Source organism: Botrytis cinerea, chromosome 15, assembly GCF_000143535.2.
Source record: "Botrytis cinerea B05.10 chromosome 15, complete sequence".
Taxonomy (NCBI): domain Eukaryota; kingdom Fungi; phylum Ascomycota; class Leotiomycetes; order Helotiales; family Sclerotiniaceae; genus Botrytis; species Botrytis cinerea.
This window is the reverse complement of record NC_037324.1, coordinates 345,664-365,092: the sequence shown is the minus strand read 5'-3', so window position 1 is coordinate 365,092 and position 19,429 is coordinate 345,664. Positions and strand designations below refer to the sequence as shown.

The 19,429-nt window shown below is 42.4% G+C and overlaps 8 protein-coding genes across 9 annotated transcripts; 3 read left to right on the top strand and 5 right to left on the bottom strand.

Moving 5' to 3' along the window:
- The first annotated feature begins 12 nt into the window (after positions 1–12).
- On the top strand, positions 13–3,636 carry Bcchl1. Its single transcript, XM_024697384.1, has 3 exons — positions 13–1,074; positions 1,123–1,851; positions 1,964–3,636. The coding sequence occupies exons 1-3, from the start codon at positions 376–378 to the stop codon at positions 3,389–3,391; spliced, it is 2,856 nt and encodes a 951-aa protein (XP_024553199.1). The 5' UTR covers positions 13–375; the 3' UTR covers positions 3,392–3,636.
- Positions 3,637–4,940: 1,304 nt separating this feature from the next.
- BCIN_15g00960 (hypothetical protein) lies at positions 4,941–6,138 on the bottom strand. Its single transcript, XM_024697383.1, has 3 exons — positions 5,637–6,138; positions 5,269–5,585; positions 4,941–5,218 (listed from the first exon to the last, which is right to left on the bottom strand). Exons 1-3 carry the CDS (start codon positions 5,979–5,981, stop codon positions 5,005–5,007), a joined length of 876 nt encoding a protein of 291 aa, XP_024553198.1. The 5' UTR covers positions 5,982–6,138; the 3' UTR covers positions 4,941–5,004.
- A 122-nt stretch (positions 6,139–6,260) lies between these two features.
- Bcavo2 lies at positions 6,261–7,544 on the top strand. The gene is made up of 2 exons (XM_024697382.1): positions 6,261–6,402; positions 6,522–7,544. Coding segments are annotated over exons 1-2 (747 nt in total). The 5' UTR covers positions 6,261–6,400; the 3' UTR covers positions 7,267–7,544.
- Positions 7,545–7,608: 64 nt separating this feature from the next.
- BCIN_15g00940 (hypothetical protein) lies at positions 7,609–8,927 on the bottom strand. Of its 2 annotated transcripts, XM_001553618.2 has the most exons (3): positions 8,665–8,927; positions 8,408–8,579; positions 7,609–8,287 (listed from the first exon to the last, which is right to left on the bottom strand). In XM_001553618.2, exons 1-3 carry the CDS (start codon positions 8,773–8,775, stop codon positions 7,965–7,967), a joined length of 606 nt encoding a protein of 201 aa, XP_001553668.2. In that variant the 5' UTR covers positions 8,776–8,927; the 3' UTR covers positions 7,609–7,964. The 2 variants fall into 2 exon arrangements, with proteins under 2 accessions (XP_001553668.2, XP_024553196.1); XM_024697381.1 differs by having other exon boundaries at positions 8,408–8,927.
- Positions 8,928–10,923: 1,996 nt separating this feature from the next.
- Positions 10,924–12,607, bottom strand: BCIN_15g00930 (hypothetical protein). Its single transcript, XM_001553616.2, has 4 exons — positions 12,309–12,607; positions 12,064–12,202; positions 11,892–12,000; positions 10,924–11,839 (listed from the first exon to the last, which is right to left on the bottom strand). Exons 1-4 carry the CDS (start codon positions 12,501–12,503, stop codon positions 11,011–11,013), a joined length of 1,272 nt encoding a protein of 423 aa, XP_001553666.1. The 5' UTR covers positions 12,504–12,607; the 3' UTR covers positions 10,924–11,010.
- A 755-nt stretch (positions 12,608–13,362) lies between these two features.
- On the bottom strand, positions 13,363–16,911 carry BCIN_15g00920 (hypothetical protein). The gene is made up of 3 exons (XM_001553615.2): positions 16,564–16,911; positions 16,104–16,511; positions 13,363–16,043 (listed from the first exon to the last, which is right to left on the bottom strand). Exons 1-3 carry the CDS (start codon positions 16,876–16,878, stop codon positions 13,467–13,469), a joined length of 3,300 nt encoding a protein of 1,099 aa, XP_001553665.1. The 5' UTR covers positions 16,879–16,911; the 3' UTR covers positions 13,363–13,466.
- Positions 16,912–17,732: 821 nt separating this feature from the next.
- On the top strand, positions 17,733–18,302 carry BCIN_15g00910 (hypothetical protein). Its single transcript, XM_024697380.1, has 2 exons — positions 17,733–17,971; positions 18,063–18,302. Exons 1-2 carry the CDS (start codon positions 17,919–17,921, stop codon positions 18,238–18,240), a joined length of 231 nt encoding a protein of 76 aa, XP_024553195.1. The 5' UTR covers positions 17,733–17,918; the 3' UTR covers positions 18,241–18,302.
- Positions 18,303–18,371: 69 nt separating this feature from the next.
- BCIN_15g00900 (hypothetical protein) lies at positions 18,372–19,392 on the bottom strand. The gene has a single exon (XM_001553613.2). It carries the CDS (start codon positions 19,175–19,177, stop codon positions 18,458–18,460), a length of 720 nt encoding a protein of 239 aa, XP_001553663.1. The 5' UTR covers positions 19,178–19,392; the 3' UTR covers positions 18,372–18,457.
- Positions 19,393–19,429: the final 37 nt, after the last annotated feature.

The window sequence follows — 19,429 nt, the reverse complement described above, 5'->3', positions numbered from 1 at the left end:
CATATAACTCATGAATTCATTAGACTTACCAATCGATCTGCCAACAGTATCTATGTGGAAACAGATGCTTACTACGTAGATATATCCACTTGTCATTTGATTACACTTTGCGCCAAAAGACGTGACTTCGCGAATCGAAATTTGGACAAAGCGCGTCTCCCTTGAAAATACCGGGGTAAACATCAATATCTTCGTGCCACGAGCCACGAGCCACAAGCCAAAAGACTATTTGAGAAGAGGGTTGATATCTGGGGACTCACGATTTTGTTACTTGTCAGTTCAGTCTTGAGGTGTTCCTTCGATTTTCTGAGATTGATAACTGGACTCTTGACCGACTTCTCAAATCATTTCAAATTTCACAGCAACAGGCAGATAATGAATCTCTCCAACAATACCTCGGACATGGATACGGAGATTGAGATTCATAGTCCGGGGAGAGATTGGCATCATCCGTACACGCCGTATCCGATCCAAGAAACGTTTATGCAAACGGTGTGGGAGGTTTTGGAAGAGGGCAAGATTGGGATTTTGGAGAGTCCGACGGGGACGGGGAAGAGTCTGAGTTTGATTTGTGGCGGGGTGACGTGGTTGAGGGGGTGGAAGGGGAGAGTTTTTGAGGGGTTGCTTGAGGGGGGTGGGGGTGGGGATGGAGGGAATGGAGAGGGTATTGCAAGCTCGACGGAACCGGAGTGGGTGATTGAAGCGGCGAGGGAGAGGAGGAAAAGGGAGTTGGTTTCGAGGAGGGAGGAGATGGAGAGGAGGTTGGAGAGGATCAGAGAGAGGGAGAGGAAGGATAGAGATAGGATGGCTGGAAAAGGAGATGGGAGGAGTGGGAAGAGGAGGAAGATTGGGGGGGATGGAAATGGGGATGTGAATGGAGAGAGTGCTGGTAAAAACGAAGATGAGTTTTTATTGGACGATTGGGATAGTGATGGGGAGGCTGGGGGTAGCGGGAAGAAAGGAACCGGAGATGAGACTATTTTTTCGAAAGAAACGCTGGAGTTGAAGAAAAGTGTTGGGTTGTGGAGTCAAGGAGTAGAAGATGAAGATGAAGAACCAGATGATGAGATGAAGGTTTTTATAAATTTGGATCATTCCATGATAATTACTGACGTTTAATAGATATTTTACTGTTCAAGAACTCATTCTCAGCTAACTCAATTTATTAACGAACTTCGACGAGTAGAATTCCCACCATCTATACCTCCATCAGACACGTCCTCAAAAGCATCAGACGAAAAGAAAGAACCCCTTCACGAACACCTCAAACATCTAACCCTTGGTTCCCGCAAAAATCTGTGCATAAACCCCAAAGTAAATAAACTCAATTCCGTCACCGCGATCAACGAACGTTGCGCTGAGCTTCAACAATCTTCAACTCCCAAAGAACAAAAATGTCCTCATCTACCCAATAAAGATAACAAATCCCTCGTCAACACCTTTCGCGATCATGCGCTTGCTACGATCCGCGATATTGAGGATATGGGTTCTCTGGGGAAAGAAATCTCAATCTGTCCATACTATGCCTCTAGAGCAGCCATCAAACCCGCGGAAATAGTCACATTGCCTTACCCGTTACTTTTGCAAAAGAGCGCGAGAGAAGCGCTCGGGATTAGTTTGAAGGGACATGTGGTTATTATTGACGAGGCCCATAATTTGATGGATGCGATTGCGGGGATCTATGGGACGGAAATGGAGTTGAGGGAGTTGAAGTTAGCGAAGGAAATGTTGGGGAATTATTTTCGAAAGTTTGCAAAGAGGTTGGGGGGGAAGAATAGGATTTATGTGGCGCAGACGATTAGGGTGGTGGATAGCTTGGTGGGTTACTTGGTGAGGATGTTGGAGGGATCGGTAGGTTCTGTTCTTTTTTTATTTGGAGTCTGGGGATTTAGTTTGAGGAATGTGAAGAAGGAGCACGAGATCGATCAATGAGTACAAGATAGCTAACAAACAAATGTAATAGGCAATAGATGGAGTAGTTTCTCAAAAAGACCTACTATCCGGAAAAGGAGCCGACCAGATCGATCTCTTCAAATTAATTCGCTATCTCCAAGAAAGTAAATTAGCACGCAAAGTCGAATCCTACACTGACCACATCCGAATATCACAACCACAAACTTCCGTCTCCTCGTCCAAAAACAAAGGTCCCCCCAAATCAACCCCCATTCTGCATACCCTAACATCTCTCCTCCTCGCCCTCACTCACCCCACATCCGAAGGCCAACTCTTCTTTCTCAAACATGAGAACGACGTCACCCTTAAATTTCAACTCCTCAATCCCGCTATCCACTTCGATTCTATTGTTTCCTCCGCCCGCGCCGTCATTCTCGCCGGTGGAACAATGTCGCCTTTTTCAGATTACACATCTATTCTCTTTCCTTCCGTCCCGGCCCATAAAATCAAAACTCTCTCCTGCGGCCACGTCATCCCGTCGAGTAATCTCTTCGCGAGTGTGGTCTCCAAAGGCCCCACGGGATATCCCTTCAAATGGACATTTGAAAACCGTGCGAATACAGAGATGATGGATGAGCTAGGAAGAGTGCTGGTAAATGTTTGTACGGTTGTTCCAGGGGGTGTGGTAGTTTTCTTCCCCAGTTACAGGGTTTTAGATACGATTCTTGCGCGATTTGCGGTTGTTCAGCAGGGCAATAATAATAGTACGAGTAAACCCAAATCGCTACTCCAACGATTAGAAGAAAAGAAAACGGTAGTGCGCGAAGCGAAAGAAGAGAGTGTGGAGGAGATCTTGAGGAGATATGGAAATGCGATTGCAGAGGGGAAGGGCGGGTTGCTGTTTAGTGTTGTGGGGGGAAAGTTGAGCGAGGGCATTAATTTCTCGGATGATTTGGGGAGAGCGGTTGTGATTGTTGGGTTGCCGTTTCCGAATGCTAGGACGGCGGAGTGGAGGAGAAGGTTGAGGTTTGTGGAGGAGAGTGCGGTGGCGAGGTTGTCGGGTGATTATTTAGGGTCTGCTTCTTCTTCTTTGACAAGGTTGGGGCTGAAGGGTGGATATGTGGAAAAAGAAAAAGACGAAGAAGTAGAAAATGGAGAGACGGGAAGAAGCCAAAATACGGAACCACAAATACAAATACCCATTCCACACGAGATCCAAGCACAGATCGCCCACAAAGCCAAAGAAGAAGCGAAAGATTTCTTTGAAAATGTATGCATGCGAGCGGTGAATCAGAGTGTGGGGAGAGCGATTAGACATCGTGGAGATTGGGCGGGGATTTTGATGGTGGATGAGAGGTTTAGGGGGGAGGGGGTGAGGGGGAAATTGGCGGGTTGGATTAGAGAGGGGGTGAAGGGGGTGAAGGAGGAGGATCAGGGATTTGGGAGGGTGGTGGGAGGACTGGGGGCGTTTGTTAGGGGGAGGAGGGGGGGCGTGTGAGGGGAGGGGAGAGAGGAGAGAGGGTAGATTTATTTCTATCTCTTGAGCTTGAGAAAAATAATAATGAGTGCGTGGCTGTGAATACTTTTGAAATTGTATACATATACACACACATACATACCATACCATACCATACATACATATCCAACCTTATATATACAAGTTTAAGTTTAACTAACTTATATACGAAAATAAATAAATAAGACACACAAAACGTTCAAACCATATAATTAGTATAAGTATCATACCACGAATAAAATAAATTAAAGTATAGCAATCTCTCTTTTTTCTCTTCCTTCTTTTTTTTTTCCTTTACACCGTCGTTTGTAGTTCGTAGTTTGTGGTTCACAGTCTGTGATCTATAATCTATCGATATATATATATATATACATGTATAACTATGCATAACTATAATAATAGATACAAACAAGAAATACTCATGCACATACCTAGCTATAAGGAATACTCGACTTTTCACTCTACTCCGGAGTCTCGATTGCGGTTCTACGGGTCTGTGGAGTGTGTGGATGGATCGTTTATGTAGATATTTGTGTTTGTATTTGTATTTATGTTTATGTTTAGATTGGATATTGGATGTTGGATGTTGGATATTGAAAGCATAAAAAACCAAAAAAAAAAAAAAAAACATATTACTATAAGAAACCTTTCAAAGGGAACATACAATCTAGTACATCCATCCATCCATCCATTCGTTAACCCAACCCAACCCAACCTCACCATATCATATCATGTATGTAGTTATGAAAAATCTCTCGCTTAACCCCAATCAATATCGTTTACCGAGCTCGCTCGAGTTACTGTAAGTGATAACTTTCTTCTTCTTCTTCTTCTTCTTCTTCTTCTTCTTCTTCTTCTTCCACTACACAACTCACCCAGTGATTATAATGTGAACGCAATGAATAATTTATTTCAATAGCGACTATGATAACGCTCTTAAAGGGTGCGAAAGAGATGAGCTAGCTTTTTGTAGTAGATCGTATATATAAGGTCTACTATCTATCTATCCCCTGTATACACATAAATACATACATACATAGATAGCTAGCTCTTTGGATAGAATACGATTAGATGAATCAGGACTCGCGCAATTCGTGGGTGCGATGTCTTCCATATTCTTCTTGTGTAAACAGTTGTGCCAGATACCTCTCAGCTTATCCGAAGATATCTATAATGTGATATGTTGGATAAATTGTTGGGTTATGGCTAGTGAGAGATTCTGTTTTGCGGTATGGATGATGAATGGGGTGTAGATTTGGATCTGGATCTGGATTTGATTTTTGGTAACAGGGGATTTGGTTTATTTGTTCTTTGGTGAATTGATCGAGTGTTTTTGGGTCATGTTTTGGGGTTTGGATGATTGATTAGGTAGGTAGGTAGGATGGGAAAAGGGAGGTTGATGAGGGTAGATTGTTGGATCGTTATGTTATTTGAAAGCGACGAATTTGACTGTCTTATGAGATTGGGGTAGATGGCACTGTGGATAATATTGGTCAAACTACATGTTAAGAGGGACGAGTCTTTTCTGGACTGGACCAAAAACCTAGTAGAAATATGATCTTTAATTATCAATCGAAATATAAATTATGTAAGAATTATATTGGGTCATCAGCGTATGGAGGAGGCGCTTCTTCATCAAAATCTCCAATATTAGGAAGCCCAGCATTATTAACCAACCTATCCGCTGCATTCAATCGTTTTTGTTCCTCCAGTTTCACCACCCACAATGCCGATCCAACTGCTGAAGTCAGTAGGAAAAACATCGAAAGCACAGGTACAAGTTGCAATAGTAAAGCAACTGTTCCAAACCTATTTACTATTAGTATATCTTCATATATGACGAACATAAAATAACGAACCAAGTATATTTCCACTTCCTACTATTAACTTCTCTCTTTCTTTCCTTCTTCGTCAAACCCCGTAATTTAAAATATCGCCAATGGTGTAAAGGACCTGCTCTCGCACCCGTCAAGACCAAGAAGGCAGGTGTTCCAATTATGGGTATAAAATTAAGAGGGAGGAATATAACAAATTCCGCTATTTGTCGAAAGGAAAACGGTGAGTAAACTGCGGATGTGGTTGGTTTTCCGAGCATTTTAACTTCATTCTGGGCATCGTGATGGAGAATTCGCGAAGGGGAAACGAGGTCGACGAGACCTTCTTTAATAAGTGTTGCCTGTTTTAAATCCCATTAGTTCTGCGATTGGAAAGAAGGAGGAATACATACATCGAAAACATCAACCAATGTTTCGTCCACCAATAGTGCTTCAAACAACAACGCGATCAATACTTGTCCCTCTCCAAGCACGAGGAAAACCGCATTAAACCATGCTCCTGGTCCATGCCATATAGCCAAAAAAGCGACTTGCGGTAAATATGTAAAAGCGAACAGTAGACCGAGAACCACAATCGAGGTTATAGTGAGAGGAATCAACCGTTTGCCAAAAAGAGGATAGAATTGGCGGTCGGAGAGAAAATATAAGATGCCTTTGAAAGGATAGAGAAAGGATGCGCTGACTACAGTTTTGATGGGAAGGTATGCGAGAGAAGGGTCGAAACGAGGGTGAGGCATTGGATTGGAGGCGACGATGAGAAAGAATGTGGAATGTGGAATGTGGGATGTGAGATGTGAGATGTGAGATGTGAGATGTGAGATGTGGAATATGAAATTGATATGTTGAATGGATTGTTGTCTATGATAATAACATTCACGTCGCATTACCAATACCAATAACTTCCCGCGAATCCGTAAAATGTCGCTATGACGCGCAAATCTAATCGTGATTACGTAAGCGGTCAATGCAATGGATCGCCAAGTATGGGGAAGTCATACACTACTGCGAGGACCGTTGAATGTTGGCGGGGCAGCTGCAGAGATCAGAAGTATCATCAAGAGTGTCAAGTTGGAGTTGAACGGGCTTGATTCGATTGATTTCTTTGCAGAGTGTTTGTTGTTTGTAGGTACAAAGGGAGAGTAGATATGCTGAGAATATGTAAGTTATTCCCTTTCTTTTGAATAAAAAACCAACACAATCTACAAACAACATCAACATCAACTTCCCCTCTTTCAATCCAAACAAGCGAACGCCCGTCTCTAACATCTTACACATAGGATTGAAACCACGATCCGTCTTCGTCGCGCAATCCATACACCCGATGCATCTCTCGTCAAACGAATCCTCAAATCCCATCCCAATCTCCTTCATAATCCCGATATCTCACCTCACGGTCTCTCAAATACATCTCTCCATCTAGCCTCTTCTCTCGGGCATCTAGAGGTTGCCTCTCTCCTTCTATCTCTCGGGCATGAATCCTTATCCATTTCACTCAATGAAGAACATCAAACGGCGCTCATGCTCGCTGCTGGTGCCGGCCACACCGACATTGTAAACCTTCTCTGTTCTCAAGGTCCCTCCGTATCTGGTATTCTCAGAAGAGATATTAGAGGTCGAGATGCAATCATGTATGCCAGTCGTGGAGGCCATGATACTTGTTTACAAATCCTCTTGACGTGTGCAGCGGTGTACAAAGATCCGGAAGCGGTACTTGCAAATGCTGATGTGGATGGAAACACGGCATTGCATTTTGCAAGTAGCAATGGACATATGTTGGTACTCAGAACATTGTTGGCAGCGGGTGCGAATGCAGAGATGAGAAATGTGTGGAAGTGGACTCCAATTGCTTACAGTGCTACTATACAAGCGGAAGTTTATTTTAAGAAGTTGGTGAGTGAAGTGGAGAAGAGGAAGGAGATGAGAGTGGAGGTTAAGAAAAGTCCTATCCCATCCAGTTTCACTAGTTTTGGGAGGGGAGAGAAGAAGGGGGCGGGCGTCAGGATTGTGCAGGTTGATGATTGATTGATGCACACACAACTTTGTGGGGATAACAACTGGACCCTGATGATTGATGAGTTAAGATGATAACGATCATGATGATCTATATGGATGGGAAGGCAAATGGGCGCTTATATGGGATTTGGTGTTTGGGTTTGTACATGTTGCCTGCACTTTTTGCATGACGAATCAGTTGAACGCGACTTTCTGCGAGACTTTCCTTTGGACAATGTATGTGATTATTCGCTTATGATTACTCTGATCTTTAAATATCAAATACAAGAAATTTCACACAGATGCCATTGTTGGTATATATCAATGCAGCACCACAAGACTCAGTTGTCTGTTCACTGAGATGAAGAATTATGAGCAGAAATTTATTACCTTTCTAGTGAAAGAGGCAAAGCTTATGTCAAGTAGGCAGTTAGTTTCCAGTAAGATATATTTCTAAATAAAATCCCGATAATCAAACAAGAGAACCAAACGAAAACATTCATTTAATAACACTTAATACACACCAACATAAATTCCGATCACACTTACAATACCAAAAGACAACATACATAGCATCCACCAAACCAAGAACCGAACGCCACTCTTATCTCCACTCAAACCCTTGTCCTCGTCCCAGAGACCAATAATGAGTACCCACAACATCCACACCGGTAGAGCCATCAGCCAAACGCCTGTTTCTCTTTTCGTCTCATCTTTCATCTCGCCTTTCACAACCACAAAACTCCCAAACTTCCCACTAATGCCAAAGTAGCAATCGTTTTCAACCCCATGTTTCCCCTCTCCTTCACACCCCCAGAGTTGGAAGATGTACTCTCTGCGGTATTGGCGCTTTGAGTTGCAGACTCTGTGGGAGTAGAACCTTCTGAGTTGTTGGATTGCCCAGAGTCTCCGGATCCACTAGTTTCGGCTGTTTGTTCTCCCGTCTCGGTAGGGTTACTACTACTGGTTGTAGAAGCAAATATTGCGCAGGGGTTGGTGATCTGTTGATCTGTTGCTGTTGCGCTGAAGGCTGTTAGACTGCGAGTGAGTTCTATTGTTTGTTAGTTGGTTGTGGCTTAGTAGTCACATCGTTCGCTTGTATTTCTAATGTATCTGATTCCTGCGAATTGGTTCGAGGGGTGGTATAAAAAAGCGCATGGAAATCATTCACCTTCCAAATTCAAACAATCCGGTGCATTGCTGCTATAACAATCTCCAACACTAGTCGCGAAGGCGCTAAGAGAACCACAGCAAGGCTCGTCGAAACTAGCAGTTTGTGTTGCACATGCAGGGAGTCCACTGCCAGTGATGGGACATTTGGAGTCGAGGGACATGAAAGATGACTTTATTACCGCAATACTGTTAGTAACTAGACATTTTCCGGAAGGACTGAGTACATGACCAACGAAAGAAGGAGCATCAACATACAATAGGACAACCGAACACAGTCTGACCCGCAATATCACTTGGAACAAATGTAGGGAAAAGTCCTCCTCCATCGGTTATACCGCCAATTTCTGAAGATGCTGTAGTAGTCATGATTGCAGAGATTTCTTGATGTGCAATAAATTTACCTTTTGCCATGGATGCCCGAAGAGACAATTATCATGGGCTTATATTATCGGGCGGTAATATTGCATTCCTGGAGTGATGCGTGTGGAATTTGATGGAGCAAGGGAGGGTAACGCGTCGGAATTTTTGCTAATATCATAATAATAATGATCCGAATACGCAGAAAATGATGCCGATGCTTCGGAACTCGATAGTAATCAAGTTTTATGAATGGGTTTTGAATTGTGTTCCGGTAATCTAAATGTAAATAACTTGTTATCGGAAAATTCGGGAACGATATTCCTCGAAGTTGGGGGTTTCTTTATTCGTACTTGGAATTCCCATCCCTAGGATTAGAAAAAAAAGATACTCGGTTCAGCGATGCAATGATCTTCGATTTCTTCTGATTAGGTTCAAGTCGTTGTAATAAGTAGAAAATTGTGAGGATTTCAGATTTTCTTAAAGTTTTTGAGGCTCTCCCAATTTTCTCGCTGTTTAATAAGATTCAGATTCTGGACTCTCATCTCCGCGAGCTTGATTCATAAATGCGCTTTTTTTTTATTGAGCCAAAACTCTTTTGTATTTTCTCATGAGAGGCAGTGCTAAATTCTTTTGTAGAAGCTTTGTGGGGGGTGAATGATCTCTACTATAATACATCTATGAGTATTGACTCTAGAACATGACTCGGTTTCAATCTGACTTGATAGTATGTTGGTGATATTGATTTGCAAAGGGGGGATGCTGAACAAGAATTGGGCTTGTGTTTTACCTTCCTCGAGTAGATCTGCTTAGAAATAGTTTGTAATGAAGATTAAACAGCCTCCGAGATTATTCTGATCTCACAAAAGAATCGTAACACTTTTGCGGCGCAGAACTTACAATTGGTATGGCTCGCTAAAACGGATACATGCTAACGTGCCCTATCCATGTCCTGTGGGTCTAGTCGGTAAAGCGGATGCGAGGTGTTTAGATCTCCCCGGATTCGCCGCCGCTTCAAGCTTTAAAAATGGGGGTTTCAATTGTTATCTCGCGTACTCCCCCCCCCTCCCCCCTACTAAGGTGGGGCTCTACAACGGAAACACGCTCGCTCGTCAGGGTCTTGGTTCCCCCCCTCGTTTTTTATCGAATCCTCTCCCCTTCCTGAGCCCTATATCATCTACCTGTGTCATTGTTGTACACGGTTTTTGCAAGTCACAATGGAGAACAAAGATGAGACATTGAAATCAGCAGAGACACTACCGATTTTTTATGCGAACCAAAGCATGTCAGCGGAGAGAGAAATTGAACGGAAATAGCAGTTCCAAATGGGGGAATCCCCCAGGGGGATTGACGGCATGGCTAAAGTGTGCAAGCTCTTTCTGTCTTTCTTTTTATTGCTGGGAAATTGACATTACATTTGGTTCGTAGAAAGACATCTCCTCAATGGAAATTAGTTGATCTCGCTTCCTGAAGAGAGCTTCCATATCTTCTGTTTGTCGCTGGGCTCTTCTTCACATTCATGGGACCTTACATTCCGTTCTTTCATGTCCAAATGTACGTTATTCAGCAAAATATCATCAGTGAAGACCTGGGGTTCTACCTGTTAGCAATCTTCAACGTGGGGTCATTCTTTGGGAGAATTTTACGTATACAATATCCCCGTCTCCAGTTCCTCGCTTTACATTTGTCATTTATTTCATCGTCCGACAGAAGAAAATGAATAGATGTTAACTGATTGAAAATTAAACTAGGGCCTTAATTATATCGCGGGTAGAATCGGCCCGCTAAATATTTGCATTGCTTGTGGTATTGATACACTAATTCTAGGGTTCGCCTTGGTTGCAATGGTTGCAACTCTCTCATCATATCCAGGAGTGATTGGTCTCCGTCTTGGGATGTTGTCTGTACCTATTGATTTTGGTCTGCTTATTGGCAATCCTATTGCTGGGGCAATACTGAAGAGCGGTCATGGGAAGAATTGAACAGCTTTGGAAGCATTCTGTGGAAGCTATGTACTACTTTCTGTGGGGGTTATCCGAGCTGAAAAGGTAGCTAAAGTCTTAGATAAAAATCAGAATGAATTTTTGAATTAAGGTCATTTATGGTAACGTAACCGATGAAATTCATGATTGAGCATCAAACAACGAAAAAGAACAGTGGGGTAATATGGTGAATATAATTTAGACTGGATTTACTAATCCCAAATTTTCTATGCAACTAGACTTCTTAGAACATATATACTGCTCAAAGATTGGCTTTTCTGAGTTTCAGAGGCATTGGCAACTTCACCAAATCCAACCATTTCTGCGACATAATCAACATATCATTTGTTGACTTCTGTGGATCATATTTGTTCAAAGCTTCCTCATCAGCTTTAAATTGAGTAAGCTTCTTCTCCATCCACTCTCCGATCACCTTTGTACAACCTCTGATATCTTCCAATGGAGCCATATGACCTAGATTCTCAAAAACATGCTTCTCAACCTGGCCCATCTTGACACCCCCACTACCACCTAAGCCGCTTCCGGTCCGTTCCATCTCTTCATTCTGTCGATCGGGAGCTGATAAGTAGCTCTTAGCACCATAAATGTAGAGAACACTTGGTCTCAAGTAGACTAGATACTCTTGAGCGATACTAATTTCGGGGCGGTAGAAGAGAAGCCCTCTTTGTGCCATACTGATGTCAGGGAATAGTAGATGGTCGAGTCTATTTTGACTAGCCTGGGCATCGCGACCTTCAAAGTTTGGACGTAGAAACGACCACACTTCTTGATGCTTCGTTGTTGTGAGGGTATAAGCACCTTCTTTGGCAGTTTCAGAAAGAGGGTACAGGGATGTGGGTATTTTCCGAATACCATGTTTGAGGATGTTGTCTATCACTCTAGGATCTAACCCAGCGAAGAATTTGTTCTGTCTGAATGCGTCAGAGGCAGCAGAAAGAGATGGCCATAAATCGAGTCGATAGCTAGAAGAGCGCGCAACGTTCGGCCCAGGCGGGGGTGAAGATTGTACTATTGGCTCCAATAGTACGAGGCTTGTGAAGAGACGTGGATGCATGACTGAGAGTCCAACTCTGTGTCTTCATCAGATGGCTCAAAGTTGAATGTTTTAATCAAACGACTCACAGTTGGGTAGCGCCAAAGCTGTGCCCAATACCTATTATAGGTCGGATCATGTGCTCTCTGAACGTATTAACCATCTGTAAAAGATCTCTTGAGTGATCGAAATATGAATCTAGAGTAATTTTTGTTTATTAGATGCAATTTTGAGTGATAGAAAGAGGAAGTTTAAGCGTACTATCATCGCCTTGCAAGTTTTCATTCATTACACCGCTGGCCCCCTGATTGGATACGTCGGCAATCCATATGTTTCTGATTTGAAAACCGAGATTCTCCGATAGCTGAAGCAGCTCATCCCACAATGGCTCGTAAGCTTCCTAAGTAAGATGGTTCAAACAATCAGTTTCTCTGTGGTATGAATAGTGACAAGCAAGAGATGCCAATATGTGGAGAGGTTTCGAGATGAACCAAACCAGAACCTACTTTTACGAATCCGTTAGCGTGAGTTGCAATGATGGTAACGGCATTATCTTGCAAATCATTTCTATGGATTGGCTCATATTGTTTGATCGCTAGCTGTAGTACATCTTCCTGGCGTGTTCTGGTACTTCGAGGGTATTCCCGAAGATGCTGGCATGGAATGGTGTGCTCGAAAACATTAAAATAGGACGACGACATTATTCCTCATGTGGAAGAGTAAATCGCATGTTCTAGTTAAGAAATGATAGAGTTAGAGGAAATCAGCACGGAGGGTTAACTCCCCTGCTTATATAATAAGGGTCTGGGGTTGCGACTAGATGGATACCTAGAGTAGGCAGTGGATTTATCTCTTAAAGCAGCTGCAGTTCTTGCATATATGTAAGACGTAAGATTTAATTTCCTAAAATGAGAATATGCATGCACGACTTCAATAATTTTTACGAATTACGGCAAAACAATTTTTAAAAATACAGTCTAATATCGACCAATGAATGAAATGTACACAATTTCCAACATTCAGATTAATCCATACCACTAGAGTTTCCTAACCGTCACCTCTTCACTTGAAGTGCACCCGTGTCTCCCAGCCTCATTTGATTTTTCAACTGGACTAGTAAATCCTCGCATAATCACACTTACAAAGTAGAAACCTATCTCCAATCCTCTCTAACATAGTAGTCGTTGCGAACCCGTATTTCGTTTCGACTTGATCCACAATCGAATCGTCTTTTGCTAAATGTGCTAACCGGATGTGATCTGCAGTCTTGAGTAGCTAAACCACCTGAAAGGAGAGGCGGGGAAAATTAGAGTCTGAATAGAGGTTGTGGGCTCGACGAATTGATCCGACATCGTTATTCTAGTACGGCACATAATTTCGCAACTGCCTTCCAACTAATCCGAGCTGGCTATGTCGAAATAGCTGTATTTCATTTTCGCGGACGCAGGGATTTTCTTCAATACAAATACCGCTGCCATATATGAAAATATCGAGATATCGATCATGTGGTTATACAAAGGGTTAGCTAGCGAGGCGCTAGCGCTTTCCTATATAAGTACATGGCTTATCAAAGATGGAAATTATCAAGAACTATTACAACTACAAAAGACTAAAGTGCCCTGACACTTATAAAGCAAGTTGATACCAATAGAAAATCTTACGAATTACTCTCCAGCACCTGAACTCTTGTTCGAATTCGTAAAATTGTTGTTCATCCACGCCTTGATCCATTTTTCTAACCAAATGTTCTCTACTTTCCCCAAGTTCTGAAGCCTCTTGCTCTGCATCTGCGCCCTTTCAGTCTCCCACTCTTTACCCTTCTTACTTTTTTCTTCCGCTCTGTAAAAATGAATTAATTTGATTGCCGGGTTCAATTCTACCAGGCGATTGAAACATGTTTCCTTTTCGTTGCTCTCTACCGTTCTGTGATGAGACTGGTGATCCACTGTATCTTCAACCTTTTGAATCCAGCTCTTGAGACTTATTTTCTCGATTCTCTTTCCAGCAGAGTTGCATGAAGAGAGCACTTCGATGACTGTTGCCAGAAAGTTTCCCCACTTTTCCTGGCGTGGATTGACTAAATTAAACACTTTTGCGCCGTCAATCTCTTTACCATGCTGTGGAAATTGACAAAGCTCGAGAAGTATCTCGGATAGAGCATCGACAGGTATCCAATCAATCCTGTCCAAATCCAATCCCAAGGAATTCGGCACCGCACCGACAAAAGAAGAGGATATCATCAAGCTTGGAAACCATTCATCCCGGCCCCATACAGATGGTCCTTGGATGGGACCAGCTATCTGACCAACACGTGCAATGTTTACTTTGACTTGAATTTTTTTGCTGGCGTAGTCCAAGATTCTTTCTGATATGTATTTGCTCTCACCATAACCCATTGACTCGGATGCCAAAGCCTCGTTTATAATTGTTTCTGGGATCCTGTTGACTGAATCGCTGACAGAGGTAAAATTGGATACTGCACTGACTGAGGAAATGTACAAAAATGATGGTGACCTCGAAGCTTCACTCGCAAATTTGGCCAAGTTGACAACTCCCAGAAGATGTGGATGATATGATGATAAATTGATATGAAAATTGACTGGCCAAGCGTTGTGAATAATTTGCGTAACGTTTTGCAGGAGATAATTGTAGACTTCATCCCCAAGCCCTAGCTTGGACTTTGAAAGATCAGCAGAAAGAAATGTAACACGGTCTTTGGGAAACTCTGTAAGCAAGTCTCGACTCCTGTTCCTTTCAATCTGCAATGATTTGCTGTCAGTGGATCGATTAAGGCAATAAACATGCGCAGTGGTAGCGGTAGTCAAGAGTCTTTGCAAGATATAAGAACCTAGCCCACCTGTCGAGCCTGTAAGAAGAATACTTCCACTTTTTGTTCCAGACAATGAAACAGGACTGTGTTCTGAGCTGGGAATTCGATCAATCAAGCTGTAATATTCCGCAATTAAATGCTCAATCCTTTTCACACGTGTCTCAGCGAGTAATGACGGGCTCATATCCTGTTCTTGTCTCGAGGCATGTTGTAAAGCTCGGGCGAGCAAGATGAGTGATGGATTTGAATAGATATCATTGACGGCCAATTGTGGAAGATTGAAAGCCCGCTTCAAGTTTCGTGCGAACAGCAAAGCTTGCAAGGAATCCATACCATTTATGAAAAAATTGTCTTCGTCGTCAAAGGTCACGCTTGTAAACGTCGAGATAGTACGTTTCAGATATGAAATCAAACTCCCGAAGTCATGAAGATCCAGTTGTGGGATCGAAGCTGTACTGAACTCGATGGAAGTCTGATCAGCTGTTTCATAGAGTACATCAAGCTCTTTGTTGTATTGCGCCAAGCTAGCTGCTCTCATAATGGTCCCTTTGGGTGTTCTAATCATAGGACGATCCGAAGGAACGAAAAAGATATGAGATCTAGCTATTCGCGCATGCGTTGGGCATGTTGTATTTGCCTTTTCGATCGAAGGCCATATAGCCTCCACTATGGTAAGTTTACGAGAGGGCGTTAATTCCTCTTTACTCGTGACTTCTAATAATAGCGAGGTTTGAAAACGTTGAGAACCGGCTACTATCACCCCGCTTATCTCATGGTGACTAGACAGAATGTGTTGCTCGGTAGGAACAGGGTATGTTTTCTCTCCATTTACCAGGACGATGATATCATCAGATCTTCCATAGTGACTCCAGCGATTCGGTTTCGAGGAGTGAGGAACAAACAAATCGCGAGTCTGGTATTCTTGGAGATCAGGAAATGTCTTGAAAATTGGCTGATGATTCTCAAAGTTCTTCTCGCGGACAATGAATAATTCGTATACTGTGTCGTTATAGGGCCGAAATTCTACACCCGCGTTGGGATGTATATGAAGATATTTCCAGTCTTCCCGTGCCATATCTTCGGTTAAAGAAACCAAAGGAAGACTTGCGCCTTCAGTACTTCCGTAAAAATTGATGACTTTCACACGAGATGCCACTATGTTGCCACAACCAAGAGGTAGATCTCCTCCAGAGTACACTACAGTCTCAAGCTTGGAAGAAATGTAACCTAAGAGCTCTGGTGACTTACTAATTTCCTCCAAGATTGATGGCACGACAAAAGCAACATCAATTTTGTTATTTTTCAATGCTCCAGACAGAGACTGCGCTGAAGGTATTGCAGCCTGCAATGGGAGGATCACGGAACTTTGGAACGTTATTCCATTAACGAGCACATGCAAGATGCAGGCGGCCTAAATTCGCGTATTAGTGGGCATTATACTTGATTCGTCGTGAGAAGGAAAAGTACATACATGAAAAGGAGGAAACATAACAAATATACGATTTCCTTCGTACATTTTATCTACACTTTCGAACCCTGCTGGAGGGCTTAATGACAATGACGTTGCATAAGCTGCGCAAAAACCATGCGTCCAACTGATGGGTTTAGGAAAGCCAGTTGACCCAGAAGTGTGCATGACGACCAACGGCTCATCGCATACTTCATCGAAAGTCTTGTCATATGGATAGTGTTGTGAGGGAGTGGCCAACAGATCTTCAACCGTTGGGATCTCTAATGTTTGCAGTGCAGAGCCGGCAGCAGCTAAAATCGCTGCCACGGATGGCAATGGTCGACCAGAAGTAATGAATGTTCTACATCTCGTAGCCTTTATGAGATCAAGTTGAGCAGCAACACTATTTCGTGGCGATAGAAGAAGCACCTATAGGTAAGTTTTCAGCCAGAGATCAAGATTTATCTGTAAATCTTCTCACCTTGTAGCCAGCTTTAGCAGCTCCCAAGATTAGCGAAGGGTAAATAAGATTATTGGGGCCAATATAGGCTAGAGTTTCAAGCTCCTTCCCCGCCCCAAGATTGCCATGCAAGCACCATGCAACTCCATTAATAGCATTTGCGAAATCCTTATAGGTAACTCTGCGAAAACCTTCATCATAGGTCACTGGCGAAGTGGGGAACTCGGCGTATAGAGCTTGTGGCTTTGTTTTGGCCATATGGTCAACAATGTGTACAAGAAGAGTCTTCGCTTGAGGCACAGGGGCTCCAGCTCCATTGATCGCGTGTGAAGTCATGATGATAGTGTGATGTTTGGTAGTACAGTGATCTTAAAAGAATAAAAGATAAGAGATATAAACAGAGATTACAGGTGGTTTTATAGATAAATGAAAACTAAATCAATAGTCTAAATATCTAAGTAAGAACCAACAGTCGGTATGTAAACCTCGTTAGCTTAATTTAGAAGAAATATCAAGAACCGACAACTTTGAAGAGGCATATGGAACTTTACCTTCGTGAGATATTATATTCTAACTTCTAATAATGTCAAATCATAGATTAGATGATGCTTGGATTTTTCAGCATTTCAGAAATCGGATTTTGAAAATAATTGTAAAAAGTTAAGAATTTCTCTTCTTTTTTTTTTTCTTCTTTTTTTTCCTTCCTCCTTTCTTCTCAATAATAGCCTCCATTCAATTGAATATCTTCTGACAGTATTCATTGACGCACACAATACTACCTAAACACTTACATTCACTAGTTCTCGGTGGGGCCTCATCATGTAGAACTTCGGCCCCGGAAGTCTGTGCCGTACCTTATCATCTCAGATATCCAAGTGTCAGCATAAGAAGCAAGCGAAACAAGGGGAGGGGTGGTCATGATGTGTGAATAAAAGTCCACTCCGAGCATCAAAAGCACTTTACAAGCCTGCAATTTCTCCCTCCTAGATTCTTCAAAAATATTGTTGTGTACAAAGCAAACGGCAAATTATTATGAGTGCTTTTGGCTGTTGCCCCTGTATGTAGGCTAGATGGCCAGATGATCCCCAGGTTAAGGACTAGCTCCACAAGCTAATACTAGCTCAACACGTACTTCCAACAATTGTATATTTTTTCTGCAAATTTGTACATTTGTTTTGGATTGTTGTCAAGAGGACGTACGAAACACATATTGGGTAATGCCATTTCCGGCCTTCCTATTTATTGGTAACTCTGATCTACAGATGCCACAAACACAAAATGCAGTATCACCGGGGATTTTCCCAGGACGAATCTGCAGATATGAGACGGAAACCAAAGAAAGAGGATGATAAAATTCCTGGAAATTCATTGAATGTATGGGATTACCAAACAGCTCTTTGAAATTTGGCTACAATCTTTACCTACAAATGTAAGTTTGAATATACTTTTAATTCTGACTTTTGAATGTGTGAAGTGCTCTTCTTATCACCTCTCTTTCCCACCCACACTAATCATCATAGCAATATCTTCTCTCCTCAACATCTTAGTCTTATATCTCGTATCACTGCTATTCCAAACCGGCATCAATTTCTCGTTAATGAGTCATCTTGCTTTGGGATTATGTTCAAGACCGGGCAAGATGGCTTTGATCATGTTAATACAGTCATCATCCGGATTATCATGGAGACAGCGACGTAAAATGAAGGCATCCGCGTCTGTTCGTGTTTGAGAGGTGTAATAATCGTGAGATTCGAACTCGACGCGGTCGTAGAGAGATTTCTCGGTAGGGGAAAGGGGGGCAATACGTTTGATTTGGTCAACCGTTACTTTGGGAAGATCTTGGCTAACGGTTTGGAGATGCGAAAATTTCTATGTTGTTTTTAGTCACAGATCGAATGGTAGAGGAAATGAAAGCTTATGCCTTTGCTAAATGAACAGCAAAGTGGCCGGCGCTACCGCCAATATCCACAATCTTGTTGAATTTCTCCCGGAGAAAAATGATAGATAGATCTTCAATCTCCTTGGTTGAAGAAAGAGTCATTGACTTAGCCATAAGCTCTCTGTCAGACTCGGGAATCTTCTCAAGATATTCGTACATAGGCATTCCAAATCTAACTTCCCAAGCACTTCTCTTTCCCGCATCAATAGCATCTGAAAGACTCGAAGATGCCTTGAAAATATCATTGAAAAAACTCCCTAGACGAGCAGAAACCATTGCATCTACCATACCTGCTGACAAAGTTGTATGGCAGAAAACACATTTGTCTATTTCGAGAAATATCTTGTTGGTAGCAAGAAGACGCATGATACGAAGAAGGATATATACAGGGATTTCAACCAATTCAGATAAATCTTTGACATGAATCGAAGCGCTTGCAGTATCTTTCCCATCAGTTGGAACGTGTTCAAAAACATGGTGGAGAAAGGCAGTCTGAAGAGCTGCGTAGTCAGGAGGAGCGAAGAGTGTTCCAAGCCATTGCATAGGACCTACGAGATCTGCTCGCATATCATCCAATGCATCAATAAGTTTTTCGAATGCCTCTGAATCCTCACTGCCCCTATGATGAGCATCTTGCACCTCGGATGCCAACTGCTTTATCGAGGAAGCAAGAAGTTCGAGAGATTTCTCCGCCATTGTGATTGGTTTCTTTGTGTCAATTGAGATATTTCTGCAACTGACCTTGATGAGACTGGAGAAACGATTCTACTGGTAGTAGATACCCGCGGGGAATTTGATGACTTTGGTATTTAAGTAGGACTCTTTGAGGACGTCTAAGCTTATGTAACAGGAAATCGAAATACACAGTATAATTGATAAATCCCGTGTTACATATTTGTAACATGTTACTCGGAGTAACAAGATTGCCAAATGTGGATTCCGATATTT